General features: G+C 41.0%; 1 protein-coding gene across 2 annotated transcripts in view; it reads right to left on the bottom strand.

Annotated features, from left to right (window-relative positions):
* JARID2 (jumonji and AT-rich interaction domain containing 2) overlaps positions 1-15,722 on the bottom strand; it is a 255,478-nt gene extending 239,756 nt beyond the window's left edge. For both annotated transcript variants that reach the window (XM_070940676.1, XM_070940677.1), the window contains exon 1: positions 14,474-15,722. In XM_070940676.1, coding sequence (XP_070796777.1) covers positions 14,474-14,518 — 45 coding nt within the window. In that variant the 5' untranslated portion in view covers positions 14,519-15,722. The remainder of the gene's footprint in view (positions 1-14,473) is intronic.
* Positions 15,723-21,087: the final 5,365 nt, after the last annotated feature.

The following is a 21,087-nucleotide window of genomic DNA, read 5'->3' as shown; positions in this document are numbered from 1 at the left end:
AGCCCTCCCAATGTAACAAAACCCCTTTATGACTCTGTCTTTCATGCATATGTGTGTGAGAGATGTGTTATATGTGTAAAACTAGCCATGGGATCTGTAAATATGTTTATGTTCAGGCTGATGGCCTATTTGCAATCCTGAAAGCATAATATTGGCATTCTCACAAATGGATGCCACCACTGAGAACAGGCAATCACAAAATAACATTAGAAAGGAATCTGGTTGATCCAGGGGTGAAATCTACTTACCTTCCCTATCTGTTCGGAAGTGCGCGCACGTGATTTTGGACCTTCTGTGGATGTGCAAAGCCTTCTGCGCATGTGCAGAGGGTAAAAAAGAGGTTACTTCCTGGTTAAAACCAGGAAGTAATGACGTCCAGGTGGATGGGCGGAGCCTTGTGCTACCGTCACAACCGGTTCTCCGAACCACCCACTGCAGCTACCAGTTCGCACAAACTGGTGTGAACCAGTAGCATTTCACCCCTGGGTTGATCCCCACCACTTCCTCTAACCTCTCAGGATCCTCTTTATTGTCTCAGCTTCTGAGATTACAATTCAAAACAAAATATTGGACAGCAGCCATTGACTATTTTTACTTCCCCAACATGCCTTGAGGATCTTTGGCACCGAGAAGCACTCCTGGAAATGCAGGTTATGCTTTAGGGCAGTATCTCCTGTACAGCATATAACTTCCTGCTTATTTTTTTTAATTAAAACACTGAATAATAGAAATAAAAGCATGTAAGGGAGGAAGCTGACCATGCACAAGGGAAATACTATAGACTACTGGTCACTAAGGTCCCTTGCTGGGCCTCCCCTAGCCTGAAGGAAAAGCTTGGATCAGCATGTACGCACAAATAAAAGGTTATTTTATTAATAATGCTAACAGATAGGTCCCTAAAGATATGTCATTGCTCAGCAAGGTTTTTCTTTTTTGAGATTGAGGTGAGGTAGGTACAGAGAGGACAAGAAAGCACTGTACTAGGGGAAGCCTGTGGCAGATGGAAGGAAGTTTAACCCCACATCTAAGAAAACTTGTAATTTGGATCTACTTTTAAGTAACCAATAAATTATGGATTGTGGTCAAGATATACAACAGAACTCTTAAAAGAAAACCTTAAAATGTCTGTCCTATTAATTTTTGCTCTAGGAATATTTAACTGTCTTAGATGTTCCATTAGTGTTTTTATCTCAGAAATAATTTGGTTTTCCTAAACTTGTCTCAGTGTCCTCCAGATATACTAGAGAGCAAAATAGCTAATACTGGCTGGGGGAGAAGGAAAATATATTTCAACACATCTGAAAAGCAGCAAGCTGGACAAGGCTCTCTCAAAGGATAATGGGATAAGAATCACTCACTACAGTATCAGCCATGTTGAGTGCTCCAATCAGTGTATATTTCCATTAGTCCTTTACAGTAGACTCTTTTTAGTTTTCCCTGGATTTTTGTACAGAATTAAAAGAAGCCTATATTTGGATGAGAGAATTTCTTATTCATCCCCGTCATCCTCAATCCACATGAATTCCAACAGAACAGAAATTAATGCAAGAAAAATAGATCTTTGTAGAAGAAGGGGTCTGAAGCTGGATGAAGCAGAATGTTCTATCCAGACAGCTGGCCATCTTCCCACACAAGGTTATAAAGGTGCTTCAGATGAACACACCAACGTTTTCATTGTCCTTCCTATATCCATCTAGACATTTTGACCTATAAATCCAAATACCTCCAGATAGCATGGCTAATGGTCTATAAATCAAAACATCTGGAGAAATTCATATTGACTTAATCGGGAATGATATAGACAAGTACAAACAATATCCTGTTTAATATTTTTTGGGAAGCTCTGAAGCATATGATAGTCAGCTCCTTCCTTCTCATCCAATCGGATGCCCAAAAGCAGGGGTAAAATGCTCCCGGTCTGGACTAGATCGATCCGGTAGCAATGGCGGTGGGTGGTTCGAAGAACTGATACCAAAAATCCCTGCCCCCCCCCCCATGCCCAGCTGAGCTGCGTGATCATCAGAGGCTTTTTTTAATTTTTAAAAGCATTTTTTCTACAACCTCTTCGGCTGAAAAAATGCTTTTAAAAGTAAAAAAAAAAAAAGCCTCTGATGATCGCGCGGCTCAGTTGGGATCATCAGAGGCTTTTAAAAGCATTTTTGTACAACCTCTTTGACTGAAGAGGTTGTAGAAAAAATGCTTTTAAAAGCCTCTGATGATCCCAGCTGAGTTGCCTGATCGTCAGAGGTTTTTAAAAGCATTTTTTTTCTGCAATCTTTTTGGCTGAAGAGGTTGTAGAAAAAATGTTTTTTTTTTTTTTTTTTAAAAAAGCCTCTGCCAATCAGGCAAGTCAGCTGGGATAGTCAGAAGCTTTTAAAAGAAAAAAGGCCTCTGACAATCAGGCAATTCAGCTGGGATCGTCATAGGCTTAAAAAAAAAAGCCTCTGCCGATCAGGCAAGTCAGCTGGGATGTCAGAGGCTTTTAAAAGCATTTTTTTACAACCTCTTCACCTGAAGAGGTTGTAGAAAAAATGCTTTTAAAAGTTAAAAAAAAAAAAAGTTGGCCACGCCCACTCAATCGTATTACCCACCCAACCCACCAAGCCACACCCACAGAACCGGTAGTAACAAATTTTACATTTCACCACTGCCCAAAAGTATGTACTTCTCTGATCTTTGTGCTTGATACAAGATTATGAAGAGCATATCTGTTTAGGGCTTAATATGAAACATGAATGAAACTATTATGGTTTAGAGCCATGGTTTAATGTTATATCTTTATACACAGGGGTGGGCTGCTGGGGGTTCACAGGGGTTCGGGAGAACCTCTAGCTAAGATTCTGTGCAGTTCGGAGAACCCCCAAATCCCACTCCCATCCCTCCTCACCCCAGAGTACCCACATGGCCCATTTTGGATGCAGGTAAGTGCATGGAGGCTCAGGGAGAGCGAAAAAACGGGCTCCAGAAGATCAGAAGGCCAGAAATGGGCCCGTTTCCAGCCTCCACAGGGCCTCCGGAGCCTGGGGAGGCCATTTTTGCACTCCCGGAGGCTCAAGAAAAGCCTCCGGAGCCCAGGAAGGGCAAAAATGCCCCCTCCCGGCCATGGTGCAGGAGGCTGACTAGGCCACACTCACCATGGCCACACCCACCCAGCAACCAGGCAGAGAACCCCTTGCTAAAATTTTTGAAGCCCAGCCGTTTATACAACCAATAGTTTATTCAATCTCATGGTTAAACTACAATTTATTGAAGGGACCTGTTTCAGATGTGAGTACACATCATGGGTGATCTCTCATAAAGTGACTCATGATAATAAACAATTTTGTGAAACTGGTTATCTACGAACTTCTATAGCTCTCCCTTTCTCTATCTTGTTTTTATCGAATAGACAGATTTTGAAACAAAGCAGCTGCAATCTACCACTGCCCTTCGTTTTTTTGTTTTTTTTTCTAATAACATTTAAGACCATTGAGAATGTAAAGATAGCTTGGAAATAAAAATTGTTGGACTGACATTCTGTTTTGTATTATGCTACCTTCTTGTTTTTTTAATGCATTTAAAAAAAAAAAAAAAACAGAAAAGTCCAGTATTATATAGCAGATTTCCAGGAGGGAATCTGCAAGCAAATTAGCACATCTGGACACCATACTGGAGATTTTAGGTTTATTGCAATATACAAATGCAGCCAGAGGATATGTTCACAAATTACATCAAAACTAAAAATAAACTTCATTATGGTTTAACATAGTAATTGTAGTAATCCTCTATTGAATGAGTAAATAAAAGAGGGAAGATCGGAATATCTCCTTTGCACCTCCTATAAAAGTAACAATGTAGAGGGGAAGTATAAAATATTAAAATGCAACGAGAAATACAGCTAATTATATAATAGGTAAGGAAACACCCAAGCTGGCTTGTATATGAATGAGTCACTTGATATATTATGCACAGAAAAGGTGTAAACTGAAATAGTGCCAAATAAGCCAAAGATATTGACTTCTTTTTAAAATCTTCTGAAGCAGCTGAAAAGAAAACATTTCTGCCTCTATTCAGTTCATTGATAAAAAATAAACAACCTACTATGCCTCGCCACAACACTTTTATCTTCCTTAGAGGAATACAGGCACGCCAACTATATCAAATATTACAGTATAATAAAGATTACAGAAAACATTTTCGGTTGAAGAGTTTAATTAAATATCAGAAAAATACATTTGCGTTCCTTTTTAGTAAAGAAATACAGTTGGAAAAGTTTGGTCGGTTTGATTTATATTGAATAAAAAGTAAAATATTAAAGTTATTTCATTGTATTTAGTCATTTCAATGTATACTTTCAAATAATACCAGCTATGAATCCAAATGCTTCTGTATCTCCAATACAAGCTCCACTTTTTCTTTTTATCAAAAGCCATGGCTGGAGAAATCCTTGAATTTCCAAAACAGCCCTCAATGTCATCAAGAGTTTTAAAAGTCCCAGAACAAGTATATATCACTCTTCCAAGAGAAATGCTACAATGATAAAACTGAGGTTTACACAATCACTTTGTCTTTCAAGAAATCCATTTGTTTTATTGTGTTTTCTATAGTCTCTGAACTCTTTTATCAGGACTCAAAACTACATTTGCAAGCAAAGACTTCAATTCGTCTGACTCAGATCCTAAGTTACTGAACTCTCCTGCTGGTATCACACTGTGTACTAAACTCATTTGCATTTAACCTATTTCTGCCATTCCTTAATCTCTGTGTAAGATGATGAACTAAAGACTATAGTTTATTATTATTGCTTTAAACAGGTTCCACAAGACAAAAATAAATCTTAGTTTAAGCCTGTTTTTCTATCCCACAAAGTTCAGCTAACATTACCCATGTAAATGTCCTATTAAGATACCCCTGCCTGGCTAGATTCCCGATCATACAAAAGGAAAAGCAACTCTCCTTTGTGCTAGAATTTAATCAGGCAACATTTGGTCTTTCATTTGCTATGAGAGTATACCAAAACCTGAAGCAAAATTTGACTCTCGTTCTGTTTTTGCCCACCACTATAGCGATAAAACATCCTAGCCAAAAAGATTTTGTTCAACATCAGATAAATTCATACACGCTGAAAGTCACTAGCAGGCAAAAAAGGAAAAAGCCCAACGTTTAGTATAATTAGTTGGAACAATAGTCCCTTCTTGCATCATTTGTAAGTAAATTCTACTAATTTCAACAAGACTTACTTCAAGACTAGGGCTACTAGGTCTGAACTGTAAAATTACCGATGACACTAAGAAGCAGGGAAGGAGCTGAGTCTTCTGGACTTCTTTGATACCATTTAAGGTTCATCTGGATTTTTGCAGCACCAGTCCAGAAGCCTTATTCACAACACACATTATGATTTACTTCTGTAATCTTAGGGCTACACTGTAAATCATTAAATAAGAACTTGGTCCGTATTTCAGTTGTGTTTGCATGATTTCCAGTACTAACATTGCTAAAATATTTGTAAAAACAAGTTCAGGTGGGCAGTTTCTCCTGGAAAGAGTGGAGCAGGCGGAAATGGCTCCTCAGTGATAATTAAAGTTAAATCATCATTTAGGTTTTGCACAAATCACGAACTATAAGCTAATAATAAATCTTGAGGGGAATTCTTAATTCTGTTTTCCTGATATTCCATATATCCATTGTGGAACTGGATGACACAGTAAGCCTACAAATATTAAGGAGCCATACATACCACAAGGTAAAATGTTGCTACATGCATGGAAAATTAACTTGATTTTTTTAGCCTTGGGTGTTGTGAGAACACAGCCTCTAGATCACAAAAGCTATTTTAACGGGCTTAGATTTTAGTTTGGAGGCATACCATTATGATTTATAAAACATGGATTACAACTTAATCCAATGTGTGAACCCAAACTGGTTTATGGAATAAACCATGTTTATAACAAATCATTAGGCTTCCAAAGAGAAAAATAATCTTCAGACAACTCTGAACATAAATTATGAAAAATAATATTCAAACAACAAATACAATGTACATTCCCCTCCTAATTAAGAATTCATATCATTTGTTGTAATTATTAGCCAAACAAAAACATACTTAACAAGTCATGGATCTGTTAAACCATCTTCAAAACAATCAGAATGGATCACTTATCTAAGTCAGATTTTCTAGCAAAACATGGCTCAAATTTCCTGATACAAATATCAGCATCCTATTTTTTTTTTTCATCAACCATAGTTCAACAAAGTTAATTGTCTTGGCACATGCCCCAGGGTTGTTTGCTATTCTTCTTAGCACAAAACCTATACTTCCAGAGCCAAACTCAATAAATGGTGTAACTCAGAACCAAATATATAAAAATCTTTATTATAACTGTCAATCTCTTAATAGATTTCAGTTCCAAATTGTCCAACACTTCCACAAATGTATAATCCTACAAACTAGCAGTTCTTAGGCAAAACACGTGCACTTAGGTTCATTTAAACCACTCATGAAATGTACAACTAAATAGAATGCAGCAGATTTTTATTCAATTTTTATTTTTATAACAAGCAGGAATTGCTAGCAAAAGGCTCCAGACAAAAAATTAAGTTCACGTTTGCACTTCTGATTACTTAAAAAAGCAGAATGGGGAAACACTCTATCTTTGTAAATTAGAAGATGTAAGGTAAGTTTATTTTTAATCAGATGTTTAGATGTTTAAATTTCAGTAAAAGTAGTAGGATTTACTTCCAAATAAGCATGCTTAAGTATGAGCTGCACATCTTTAAATACATTTTAAAAGCCTACATTATGTTAGAATGCCTGCAAGGTTTATTGAAATTCTATCTATTTTATTTATAGTCAACCTTCAGTGTCAGATCACAGCCTATCCAGTCCTACAATCTGTTTTTCATATACATTTTTCACATACAGGATGCACATAGTAACTAAAGTAATAATAAGTAGAGGAAAATCATAATAGAAATGTATAGAAAAATCAAGTTTGGGGATTTTTAAATCTCAGAAATCTAATCTATATGATCTAAAATGCTTCGGAAGAAAGAAATGTTTTCATTTATACTCAGAAGATCCTGCCTTAAAATCCAGTATATTTGGGAAATATAACCAAAGGCCAATACACTGGGACATAGCATCTTCACCTGCCAACCTGGAGACATTTCTTGCTCTTTGAGAATTTCCTAAGTAGTGAGCCATTTCATAAATCCATTAGTTTGGCATGCTTGCAATTTCAACTCTCCATGCAAAATTAATGATTTTGTCATTGTTAACATCCACAAAGTACAGCACCTTATCAAATTGCCATGCTACAGGAGTACATAGTCAGTGTGGACCACACCATTACTTGAGAATAGCTTTTTCCCATCTAGCACCCTTAGAAAACTCTAATTTGGACATTTGCTTGAACCTGTATGGATATGAAAGTCAATAAAGATCGAAGCCCTACCTTTCATTCTCTAATTTCCATGTGTCAGACTCTCTAGGTCAGGGGTGTCAAACTTGCATTGTCACATTGTCATCACATGACATTTCGTGACTTTTTCCCGCTTCACTAAACCGGGTGTGACCCACGGGCCACAAGTTTGACAGCCCTGCTCTAGGTAGATCAGATCCTGAAATCAATTCCAACACAAGGCTAAAACTTTTGTTGAGATTGGCTACAATAACAGAACCTTACAACTGATTGTGCTGTACCTTCCCCTCCCTCTTATGGCTCAGTGAATTAGGGAGGTATCTTTATGAGCCTCTTATTTGGCTGATCTGGACTTCAGTCCCTTTTGCCCAAGCACCAACTTCTGCATATCTCTATCAAAGTCATCTTCCATACTCTCCACAATATGTCAGGACATATAAAGAACCATTATGCTTGCTTTTGCTTGAAAATAAGCACAGCTTTCTTTCCCCGTTATGCAACACTAATAAACCAGGATGCAATGATTTGATCTATAGCAATTAAATTTGCGATGTGACTTTAGTCAGCCTAGCCAACCTCACAGGATTAATGTTGTGGGACAAGCAGCAAAAATGCTTTATGCGGCACGTGGATCTCCTATATGGAAAACAGGCTAGAAATATAACAAATAAATAAATGAAAGAAACTAAATCCATGAGATAAAACAATATATATATAGGCTAGTTCAGGGATCTGCAATCTTAAATACTCAAAGAGCCATTTGGACTTGTTTCCCACAGAAAACACCGGGAACCACAAAACCTGGGTGGGTGTGGCCAACTCAAGGTCACTCACTTCCACCAATCACATGACCCACCCCTCAGCCATACATACCCAGCCGGTCATTAGGGCAGAGAACCAGTTGTTAAAAAACACTGGGAACCACAAAATCCTTTTGACATATCTCTCTCTCCCCTCCCTCTCTTCCCCCCTCCCTCTCTCTCTGTATCTCTCTATGTCTCTCTCTCTCCTCCTCTCTTTGTATCTTTCTGTCTCTGCCCTGGCCGCTTCTCCATCCCCTGCCATCACTCTTACCTTCTCAGGCCAGGCGAGGAGTGATTGGGAGGGGAGGGCAAGGGGCTGGATCAGCCAGTGGTGGGATCACCTGACAGGGAGCCACAGCAGAGGGCCCAAAGAGCCGCATGCAGCTCCGGAGCCGCAGGTTGCTGACCCCTGGGCTAGCTTTTAAATTTTAGGTATATAAAATTCTGAACAGCTCTTAAAAAAATTTGGTCAAGTTCTTGGTCAAACTAATGGCTGTTTTTGTCCTACTCATGATGTCACTGTCACAATTTATGGACCTGGCTGTGTGTGACAATGCTTGCCCTTGCATTATAGATTATTTTCAGATAACTAAAGGCCAGGAACTATTAGCTTTCCCAGAGTTTCATAAGAAAATCATGAAATCAAGTTAAAATTTTCCCATTTCTAAAGTCTCTCGGGTGGTACACTAGTTTCTCTATTGGAACCACACTGTATGACAGAGCTGGTTAAGAAAAAGACACACCCCAGCATTTTTCACTTCTTTGTAATATTCTCTACCAGAACTGCAAAGGTAGTAGTTGTTTCTTATCCATGAGCTGAGAAAAGGAACACTTGAGAATTAAGTCATCTCTGAAAAGTATTTCTCATGCATCCATGCAACTAAGGTTGCATCAGAGATGCATAAGAAATAGCAGCAATTTCAAAGGCTTCAATTACTCTCCTGAGCAAAGTCACAACTTCACCAGGATGTGATACAAATGGAGGGCCATGCTCCCTTGAGAAAATCAGAAATCCCAAACAGAGATGCAGCACCAGCCTAAATGCAATTAGCCCTTCAAGCTTCCCAACAGACAAGAGTGACATGCAGTTGCTGCCAGCACTAATCGGCAGACCCTGTCATAAATCCCTATCCATTCCTCACCAGTTTTTTTTCCCGCACCAACAAAACATCAATGCCACAAGCCATTTCCTATGCCACATACAGAAACATATAAAAAGCATGTGATTATTTAGAGGACTAAATGAACTCATGAACCTTTTCTGATCCTTGCAATCCATAATTCAATTGCTATCCACATTAACTGTGATCTGGGGACAAGGTTAGATTAAAAATAGTCAGGATGATAGGATATTCATACTCATGAATTTATTGTCCTCCGATAGCGATTTGCCATCTTCCACACTAATTGTTTCCTTCAACAGAATTGGGAGCTGAAACCTATGTTAAACTGAACGGTCGATGTTTATGTAACATTGTCCTTCACACATAAAAATGTAAAACTCAGTGATTTGGGAATCCTTTTAGTTCTGGTTCATGAAACACACTTCCAAAAACTGCCAAACTGCTCCTGGAACACCCTCATTTAAAGGAGGTTCAGCATGGTCCAGAGGCAGAAATATGGAGTTCCTAAGAACATTGTTTTTCTTAAATCTCTGAATTCTATATAACTCTAGTGGGATATAAAAAAAGAGATCGATATTTCAAATTCATCTAAACTATGTTCCATTGAGCATGGTAGGTAATACTTTAAATACCGTTAGTGGTGCAAAAATTCTTTTTGAAGATTTACAAAACTCTTTGGAGAATATTAAAACTCATCAAATTTTGGATATTTGATTGAATATATACAGTATATCCGCTGTTACTGAAAACGTAACTGGAAATTATCATGGATTATGAAAAAGTGCAATCCATGTTTTACTATTGCAGAAATATAAGTTCTGGACAATTTCATTAGAAAAAAAAATGGTGACTATTACTAATCTTCCCTTTATTAGAGGGTTCCCCTTAGGCGTCAATTAAATATTGATTAACTACTGTACTTTTCAAATAATTGTTTAGCATATCAAATATGGCTATTTAAACTTGTCATTCAATCCATCAGATATGTTTTATGAAGTTCCTGAAATTTATTTCATTTTTATGAGTATATTCTTTGACTAGTACCGAGTTTAATCCCATTTTATCCTCAATATTATGAAAGAGACTGAGTTAAGGAGGGAAAGTGTAATTACTGCAAGACCACTTAAAAAAGGTAGACTTTTTTAGCCAAATCATCTAACACGGTCCTTAAGAAATGTATGCACGCAACTTTTGATTTGTATTGGGAAAGTTATAGCAATTCCCAGAAAACTGTGGATCAATGAAATAGTTATATCCCAGAGGCTCAGTTCCTTAAGAGGGAGAGCTGCTGAATTTTAGCCTCCAGACACAGCTTCCAAGAACCCTTAAGGGGAAAAAAATTAATGTAATTATATAAATGTGAATTGTGATAAAGTGAACATGGTTACACAATTAGTTCATCTCCCTACCCCACCCCAGATTGTATTCCACAATGTATAAAATAAGCTTGACCACACTTAAGCAAATAGCTCAGATGCCAACCCAAACAAACCCATTCTATTCAGCCAAAGATTAAATGACTAAAGAATATAGCCTAACTCCATCAAAAATATATTCCAAAACAACTTATGGGGCCACATGACAAACTTTTTAATTAGGAAAAAAAAAGAATGTTTGTAAACATGTTAATGCCCAAGTTATGTTAGTGGAGGCTTTCTGATAGTTGAATTATATGTTAATCAAATTTCCTCCTCAAGGAAGTTTCAGTGGGGGAGAATATTTACTACTATATGATATTCAAAGATCACATTTGAATAAAGAGATCTTTCCCCCAAGTATTATTATTTCAGTTATCCCACCCTATTACAAAACATAGGAGCAGCTTACATCAATGTTTATTAAGATATATAAAACATCACACAAACTCCATGCAATTCTATAGATCAATGTAATTCCCAACTATTTAGAACAAGACCACTATTTGTGCCTGTGGTAATAACTACAATTTCATTTAAAATGCATACTAACATTAAAAACAATAATTATGTAACAACTTTCAAATGTCTCTGGATGAGTTGTGCCACTCTCCGCGTAGCTGTGCTTTCCAATTTCTGCATCAGCAGGAAATATGAGTTTTCATTTGATAAAACAATTTAAGTATATTCTAGCATCATCTCCCAACATTATTAGTCCCCAATATATCATATTTCCAGTTTCAAACCTATACTTGATCTCAACTTCACAGTATAAAGTACAATCCAACCAGCAACAAAAGCAATACATTAATTCTACAAACATTAATTTTCCCCATCACTAAATTCTTCCAGAGAGAGTAACCAGATGACTGCATATGCTCAATTTGCAAACTGGATACACAAGAATATTATGACATTTTATAGGCAGGGTTGCAATCTAGTTTACATATAAGTCCAATCATATGTGGACAATATGTTCTCTGAGTACTTTTGACATCAAATTCCTCAGCCACTCCTTCTTGATGAAAAAAAGTACTCTTAACAAAAACACTTTTATCTTTTGACTCAAAAGAGCAATTTTCAGGGCAATTGTGGTCTTGTAATTTTGAACAAAATATTAAGCATTTGTGAAAAGATGGAATCAGAAGAAAACAGATTACCGAGGAGGAAGCCTTCAATTGAGGCCAAAGCCATGCAAGAAAAGAGAACATATGGTAATTAACAGGTGTGGCCATCCTTGGGATCCAAATATACCTCATTAAACTTCAGACAATACATTTAACTACTATTAAAATGTATTACAAATTTCTCTTCTTTGTGGCTTCATTTGTGACATAATATCCCATGTATTTATCATGCGGCATCAGATGTGTGTCAACTCTTTGCAATTACTAGGCGAACCTTATTTCTCTAATCAAGATGACCTGTTCTCCTTTTAGCCTAGTGAACTATGCAAACCCATCCCAAATGTTCCATTGTGCTACACATACACATTCAAAAAAAGCCCACAGTTAAATTGAATGGATCATATAACCCCTATTGCAGGGCACCAGGGGAAAAAATAAAGAAAAAGACAAGCTCGTTTTAAAGTACCAGAGCACACTTTATATGCAAGGGCACGGGAAATGTGTCGACTATGTCTTTGCAAACCAACTGGGGCATACAGAAAAGCAATCATCTTTCTTCCTTCAGGAAAAAAGTTCCTTTCATGATGAAGGTGTCTGCAAAAGAGGACGCAGTTTAACCTGAGCAGGTCATCCAGCCAGAAGGGCACCACTATTCCCACGTGGGAAGGCGAAGGCGCCAAGGGGTGGAAGGAAGCACACCAAAGCTATGCAAATACTTGCTACACCTGTCCGTCTACCTAACTAGAGGCTTAATCGGTACCATGCTGCACCGCCGCTTCCTTTTTTCAAACAGGTAGCCCCTTTCACAACCCGTTTCTCATACACACACACACACACAGAGTACCCAGTCTCCACGACCCGCCTCGGAGTGTGACGTCACAGAAGAGTGGGCGGAGATTTGGAACTTGAGACTAAGAATTCCATCGCGACCAGCCAGGCCCTTCCCTTTGTGACGTCAGAAGATCAACAAAAACTTGGCCCCGACTAAATGGCCTGGAACCAAGGAACTCGCGTTGACATTCCGCTTTAACCTGTTGCTGGCGCTGTGTGATGGATGCATTAAACCACCACACGTAGTTTAGTTGCAAAGCGGCAGGAGGGTCCAAAATAAGCAGCCATACTTGCGATCGCCAGTCACTGCAATGGCAGAAACAGGCCATCTATTCTTATCCCTTCTCGCAACCTGCCCCCTCCCCGCCTATTATTATTTTTTCAACTTGACGAACTTGTACGAACACCGAAGACGTCATTTTACTCCTCCAGCAGAGATTCGGAGTCACGAAAGAAGAGTGACCCCCCTTCTGATTTTTTTTCCCTTCAGTAAACTGCGTGAGCAGAGTTGCATTGTTCACTCGTGCAGACCTAGAATAGCTTAAGACAGGTTTTTGGCGTGTGTGTGTGTGTATTTTAACGCTCCAGATTCCCCACCCCCTTTCTGCTTTGTTTCAATACACGGGAAACATGCGCAGCCAGCATGTTTAATAGATTTTTTACATAAACACTTCTCTTGACAAAATACTTTCAAGTACCGTACTTTGGAATCTCAATTCCTCTGCAATGCGGTCCTATTTTTAATTCAGACTGTGATGGAAAAAAGCTTGAAATTCCCTTTTATTAGCTGGCCTCTCTCCCAAATTCGTTTCAAAACTGCTAAAAATAGTCCATTATGACTTTATGAAGTGTTTATTGAAAACAAAGAGGAAGGGTTTAGAAAATGATCCATCCCCATTCCTAACACACAAGAGGCCTCACAAGAGAATACAACTTTGTGTCAGTTGTAACAGTTTCGTTTAACACCTGCCTATTTTTATTCAATATTCCGAGTCTTTAAAAAAAAATGTCTACAGTATATTAGTTTAATCTACTCTGTTGCTACAAACTTGGTTAATTTGCCATCCCAATCAAATACTACATGGAGCAAAGGAGAAACTCAACATCATAATTTCTGTCCGGTTGTAAGATCATACGTTTTTGATTTTTAATATACCATTTTTACTATTAAAGGTGTTTCTCTAGAAGCATAAAAATCAGTCAAAAAGCAGAGTCATTTTTGCTACCAACATCACCAATGTTACCAGGCCTTGCAAGTACATTTCTAGTAAAAATGATGCCCAATTGGTTTGGTTTCTACTGCAAACTCAGTAAAGCAAACGATCATACCAGGCTAGTTGATAGATTAAACATTAAACTCGCTGAAACTAAACATTAAATTTCAAGTTTACCCTAATGTGGTATAGGTAAGATGCCACCTCAAACCCCTACATAGGTTACAACAATGTGATTATTTGCATACAAAGTGAAATCTGCTTGAAAAAGCAGTTTAGCTGCATTATCAATAGCACCCCCCAGCCCTGGGTCTTTCATCTTTTAAAACCCGATTATGACTGTGTAATTTGAGATCAATACATTTATTCACTTGAGGTATCGCGACCCGAATCTGATTTCTAAACCAGCTTTTTTCAAATAAAAGAGCTTTTGAATTTCACGTCCATTCCCAACGAATGGAATAACCAACTAGGCATTCTTTAAAGCCATCGTTAACTTGACATTCACGGACATTTCCAGAAACCGAAGAGACAAATGGTATACGGTACAACCACTTACATATTTCTTTTGAATTATATTCCTCTTGGGTCTTTCTTTGCTCATTCTGATATCCGGATTCTGATTGCAAATGGGGACAATTGCTTCATGAATTAATAGCCGCAACCAATTTTGAGGGGGGATCCTTTTTTGTTTGTTTGTTTGTTTCTTGTTTATAGTGGTTTCTTGTAATCCGATTTTCTTCGCACACAATGCAATTCTCCGTGCAATAAATCCAAAATAGGTTGGGTTGCGAGGTCAAACAGAAGAAAAAAGCCAAATCCAAAGCAAACCACCAAAAAAAAAATCACTTTAGAGAAACATTCATAATGGAAATTTTACACCCTATACACAAAACGACACCCCTGTTGTCCCCCCTTTTCTCTTTTTCAAGCCACCAAAACGATCTGTAGGCCTGTAGTGTCCGAGATGTAGTTTACATCTTGAAAAAGATGGGAGAAAGGATTAAAAGGGCAATTTTTTTTGTAATGTTGGAAGTCACGTTTCAAGTGCTGCAGCAGACAACTCGAGCAGCAGCGAAGGCTGCACACATTGATTGTACGAGTCGCCTCTTCTTCAGTTCCCACACACACACATATACCGAGACAAACACAGAGACAACTAATCAGGGCGGCTTTCCAGCAGCAACTTTAAGTGGCCCAATTCCTTAAAAATATTATGTTATGAAGAGAGACAGGCAGGCAAACAGACAAACCGGGAGGGGGGGGGAGGAAAGGGGGTAAAGAAGGACTTAGGGCTTAGCCTCAATTCTTAACGTGATACCAGCCGCAAAAAAAAAAAGGAGAGAGATCACTCTCTATGCATCTCCGCAGCTACAACCCAAAGGATCCCGGTGCAGCTGCAGTTTAAGGAACCCAGGGCAGCCTTAATCTCCTTTCGCCCCGGCACACGCACTCCTGGTGGCTGCCCCAGCCGGAGGCACCAAGTCCAGCTCCCGGAGCCCAGCGAGGAATCCTGGCGAAAGAATTTGAGGACAATCCCTGCGTCCACGACACGCTCTGTCGCCAGCTCTTCTCCTTTCTGTGTCTGCAAAGCTCTTTAATTGTCCTCCCTTGCCCTCCCCCCCTTGCCTGGCGAGCAAACGCAGCTTCGTCCGGCTACATCTCCCGCTATCTTTGAGGGCAAAAGGCGGCCGAGCGAGCGAGTGAGCTACCCTGCGACTCAACCTCGCATGCAGCAGGAAGAAGAGAAAGGAGCAGCTTCGCGCCGTGCTTAGAATCGTCCTTGCTCTCTGGGAAAGTTGCAGCCAGCCTTTAGACAAAATGGCTTACAATGAAACTACAGATCCCAAGCTGCACAAGGCGCGCAGCTGCATCAGCGACGCTCTGATTGGATGCCGGGATTGTCCTCGAGGCACCTTTCTTCCACCTGCCCCGCCCCTTGGGGGGGGGGGTTTGCCATCCTGGGCTTCAGCGGAGGCGGCTTTTTGCGCCAGCCTTGTCAGCGCGTTCGCTCCGCGGTGAGCGTTCGTGCATTTGCGGCAGCAGCAACAGCAGTGATGGCTCATAGCTTCGGTGGGGGAGAGAGAGTGCGGGAGAGAGGAGTCGGGCCGAGTTTTGTGCCTCTCTCTCCGTTGCCTACCGCTGTTTATGTGCGATTCAGGAAAACAGGATCCTCTTTGGCGGAAAAAAAAAGGGGGGGGGCTGAAGGGGCTCGCCAGCAGAGCGGAGCCTCGCGTTTAAAGCAAGACATTTGCAGGAGATGGGGTTGACTTTACCTGTGGCTGTGGAAAGAGGCGGGGGTCCTCATTGGCCTGGATGGTGGGTTAGGGAGATCTTTCTATTATCGCTGAATGGAAAGAGGGAAAAAACCAAGGGCAAAAATGGTGCGGGTGGCCAATGGAAGAGATCTCCCCGTTTAATCTGATTATTATGAGGAGAGAGCAAGGAGGAAGATTCCACCAGGGCTGGATGCGCTTCCAATTGAGACGGAACCGTAGTGGGAAATTTGTAATCTGAATATACATGTTATTGACTCGGGACTAAACTCTGCCTCCTCCCTCCTAGCCAAGGGCACTTACTCTCAAGTAGGAGCTCCTGGGATCAAGCGTATAATTGGAGCCGAAGAGACGCAGTTGAAGGAAATGACTTGGAGAGAAAACCGATTGTAAGAGAAGATCAGGACAGGAAAGGAAAGGAAAGGAAAGGAAAGGAGCGTCTCTTAGATTTAGGCTTTTTCCTTTGAAAACCACAAATTCGTTAATTTTGTAACAATGACGATAGCATCTATAGAAAAAATAATGTAGGTAAATTATAAAGTGGGCAGAAAATAGTTCTTGCTGGTTGCTAAGCAGTCCTGCTCTGCTTTCCAGCCAGTGTCACCTCAGGACAGTGAGCCTGGTTTGTCGAAAACTTGCTGAACATGTCTCCAAGGTATTTTAAGGTCATTTCCCTCCCCCTTGTCCTTTCTCTAATACTGGAGGGAAAAAACGGCTCCACCAGATTACTTTTAGCCTGTATATAGCACCAGCCAGACTGGTGGGAAAGGGCATATTATAATGACGTTACTTACATGTAACTCCTCTTAAGCATTTTCTCTGTTATACTGCCAGATTTAACATGTTGCATAATAGCAGACTCTGATTAAAAATAAACAAATAGCAGGGTTCTTGAAAGCAAAGATATTTTAATACATGCAACAGAATTTAGTGAGGAAATAATTATAGTCTCTTCCTTTTTTTCCCCAACAGTGGTAAATTCTATCTTTGTGCACCAGTTAATTTTTATTTATAGGTCATGTTCAGTTAAATCCTGTGTCCCAGTTCTTTCCCTCCGGTCAATAAAGTAAACCAATTATTTAAATCTCTCTTGCTGAATTCAATGGGACTTAATACAAGAACATTTTGGAAGAGTTACATCATACCATTAAAACAGCTACAGCCTGTTAAATATGTAATTAATTTATTTTTAAAGAAATAAATCAAGAGTGAGGGAACTGCTGGCCCTACAAATGTTGATGAACTGTAATCCAGCATCTCCAAGCATCATAGTCAATGGTGACAGATGCTAAGAAGTGTAATTCAGATCTCTATCCCTGAAAAAATGTTGAAAACCAAGTATTAAATCTTTCAAGTAAATGAATGTAGCCAAGAGAAATAACAGCCCTGGTGAGTGTAAATCCAAGATATTGGGTGTGTTCAATTCTTCAGAGAACTGAGCTTCAAGGATTATACATGGTCTTTCCATATATTTTCCATGAAAGTTAACTTATGTTTGAGGGACAGAAAAGCAGTGATACTGATTTTTATAAATCATAATCTAAAAGTTATACTAAAACATATACATGTTTAAAGTATCCTTATAAATATTAATCAGAATAGAGCTGGAAGGAACCTTGGAGGTTTTCTAGTCCAACCCTTGCTCAAGCAGGAGACCCTACACCATTTCAGACAAGTGGCTGTCCAGTCTCTTCTTAGAAACCTCCAGTGATGAAGCGCACTTCTGAAGACAAGTTGTTCCACTGGTTAATTATCCTCATTGTTAGGAAGTTTCTCTTTAATTCCAGGTTGCTTCTCTCCTTGATTAGTCTCCATTCATTGTTTCTTGTTCCCATCCATTGTTTCTCAATTAGCTGCAAAGGCTACAAAAATAGAAAACTAACCAAGGTACCTGAAAACCCTTTGTGGGGAGATCTTGATTTGGAGTCTATAAAGAAAGAGCCAAGCGAACTTTTGTAGGGATAGAATTCCTCTACTTTAGTTGTACAACAAAAATGGTCTTGCCCTGTATCACTAGACTTCAGACAGAGGGCAGGCACCAACTGGGACTTCAAAGGGAGATCTTATCACATGGTTAATTCATAGAAAAACAGGCATTCCTAAGGCATTAAAGGCCTTGACTAGTTGAGGGTTGAGCTTGGATTACTTAAGGATTTTAAGAGCTGTCCATATTGGCAAAAGAAAGTCTCCTTCGATGCTGCTGATTTAAAGAACAAATCCATACAAGCCTTCTTTTCAACAGTATGATGGTTTATCTTTTTCCAGAATGTTGGTTTTTCTTTTGATTTCACTTCCAGGCTTAGTTTTCACTCCTGGTATTTCTTGACGGTCGTCAATCCAAGTACTAATGAGTCTGATCCTTCTTACCTTTTTGAGATGAGCTTGGTGCTGCCACATACAGATAGCACTCAATTTACAACAGTTCATTTAGTGGCTGTTCAAAGTTACAACAGCACTGAAAAATGTGACTTATGACCGTTTTTCATACCTACGATCTTTGCAGCATCCCCATGATCATGTGATTAAAATTCAGATGCTTGGCAATTGGTTCATATTTATCCCCAGGGTTACATGATTATCTTTTGTGACTGGATTTACTTAATAAGCGGGTTATTAACTTAACTGCAGTGATTCACTTAGCAACTGTGGCAAGAAAAGTTGTAAAATGGGGCAAAACTCACTTAAAAATTTCTCACTTAACAACATAAAATTTTGGCTCCATTGTGGTCATAAATTGGGGACTACCTGTAGTCATGTTCAATGCACGGGTGAAATGCTCCCGGTTTGGACTGGATTGGGCGATCCAGTAGCGATCGTTGCTGTTGGTTCGGCAATCCAGTAGCAATAGTGGAATGAAGCTCCGCCCACCCACCCAGGTGTCATTACTTCCTTATTTTAACCAGGAAGTAATGTGGGTTTTTTTACCTTTTGCACATGTGCAGAAGGTCTGCCGGTGAAGAAGCGATATGAGAGGCGCGGAAGCTGCCAGTGGGGATAGGGCCAGGGCCAGCCGTGCTACTGCAGAGCCCGTGGCACTTTCCCTTCGGCCTGGGCAGCGGCGCTTATCTGGCCAGGCCAGTGCGGGTAGCCCTTCATTTTGCCGAAGACCAGGTCGCCGCATTTGTAGTTATGTGGCCAGCCAGAGTGGGACATGGTACGGACGGAGAGGCCAATGCAGCCCCCACCGAGGCTGCCCTGGCCGGCGATTGCTGCGCCTCCCCAGCAACAGGCGTGCTGGGGCCGCCTTGCCCACCACCTCTGTGCGCTTGGAGCTTTGGCTTCTGCCCTGAAACTAAAGTGAACAGTGGTGGAGGGAGGGAGGGCCCTTCTAAGCACAGCACATGGAGGTGGTGGGCAAGGCTGGGGAGGCACGGTGATCGCTCAGCCAGGGCAGCCTTGCCGTTCGCTTTCTTCCTTCTTCCACCGCAAAATGAAAGCGAATGGTGGCAGTGTTTTGGGAGGGCACCGCATGTGCAGCACTGTCCGGGACATCAGCTTGCCCTCCTGGAGCACTGCTGTAGTGGTGGCACCCCTCTCAGCCTCTGCATCTCCACCAAGGGCCGCCCACCGTCAGCCTTACCAACGTGCTGGCTTTGTTGGAATGATGGGCATGCTGAATACCAAGAGCCTTGGGGGCGCAGCAGACTAAAGTGCTGTTAAGTAGCACCAGCTGCCTGCAATTACTGCAAGTTCAAATCTCACCAGGCTCAAGGTTGACTCAGCCTTCCATCCTTTCGAGGTAGGTAAAATGATTGTTGGGGCAATAAGCTGACTTTGTATAAAAAAGAACACCGCTTAGGGGGGGCCGAAAGCCCTACTAAGCAGGTATATACAAAAGTATGAAGGCTATTGCTTAACGCATTGTAAGCCGCCCTGAGTCTCCGGAGAAGGGCAGCATATAAATCGAACCAATAAATAAATAATAAATAAATAAATAAATAAATAAATAAATAAATAAATAAATAAATAAATAAATAAATATGCTGGTGGAGGATCTAGAAGGTTAGGCCAACGCTGACAGTGGGGGAAGGGGAGAGGGAGACCTGCTTCACTCGGCTCCTCGGAGAAACATGGCGAGGTGCGCTCACCTTTTGGGTCTGGCATGCTCGGCTTCCGCGCAGTCTTTGGGCGACTGCCGCCCACTTGCCTTCCCTGCTGCCTGCATCCAGCCCATGACGGGGGACGCGCCACTTCCAGGCTGGGCTGCCCGCCCACCCAGAGCACTTTCTTCCTTCTCCCACAGCAGCCACTGGAGCCGAGACTGGTGCTTTGCTGGGGTGTGATTGGGCAGCCCTGGGAGGGTGGGCAGATGTAAGGCCGATGCTAGCGGTCGGGAAGGGAGACCCACTGCGCTCGGCTGAAGAAGAGCTGCCTTGAGGGAACATGGTGAGGCTCGCTCACCTTTTGGACCTGGCGCGCTCAGCTTTCACGGGGCCTTTGGGCGACTGCCATCCGCTTGCCTTCCCCTCCACCTCGGGTCCCACTGCCTGCATCCAGCCAGGGGGACGCGCCTGGCGTGCCCCACCCCGTTACTCCCCCCCGACTCTAACCCCCAGCCATGCAACCGGTGCACAGCTCCAGCTGCACCTCATCCCAGGCTAGCAAGCCTTAATTAATCCTGTGCTGCCTGGGCTATCAAGTCCTGATTACTCCTGGGCAAGCTCTGAGTAATTCTGGGCAGCCTGGGCCTGGCGGTGATGTTGCTCTGGATGTTGCTTGGGGCCTCTGTGCAGATGTGGAAGCGGCTGGTACCGACCCAAGCGCCTGCTGTTTCCTGTCTGAGAGGCGGTAGTGGGCCAGCAGCGACTAGGAGATCTGAGGTCGTGACAGCAGTCCCGGAAGCAGCGAGCAGGAGAGGGAGCCACCAGCGAGTGACAGGACGCAGGGCTAGCAAGTG

Source organism: Pituophis catenifer, unplaced genomic scaffold (assembly GCF_029215685.1).
Source record: "Pituophis catenifer annectens isolate HBS135680 unplaced genomic scaffold, rPitCat1.0.hap2 SCAF_3, whole genome shotgun sequence".
Taxonomy (NCBI): Eukaryota; Metazoa; Chordata; class Lepidosauria; order Squamata; family Colubridae; genus Pituophis; species Pituophis catenifer.
This window is presented reverse-complemented; position numbering and strand designations above follow the sequence as displayed.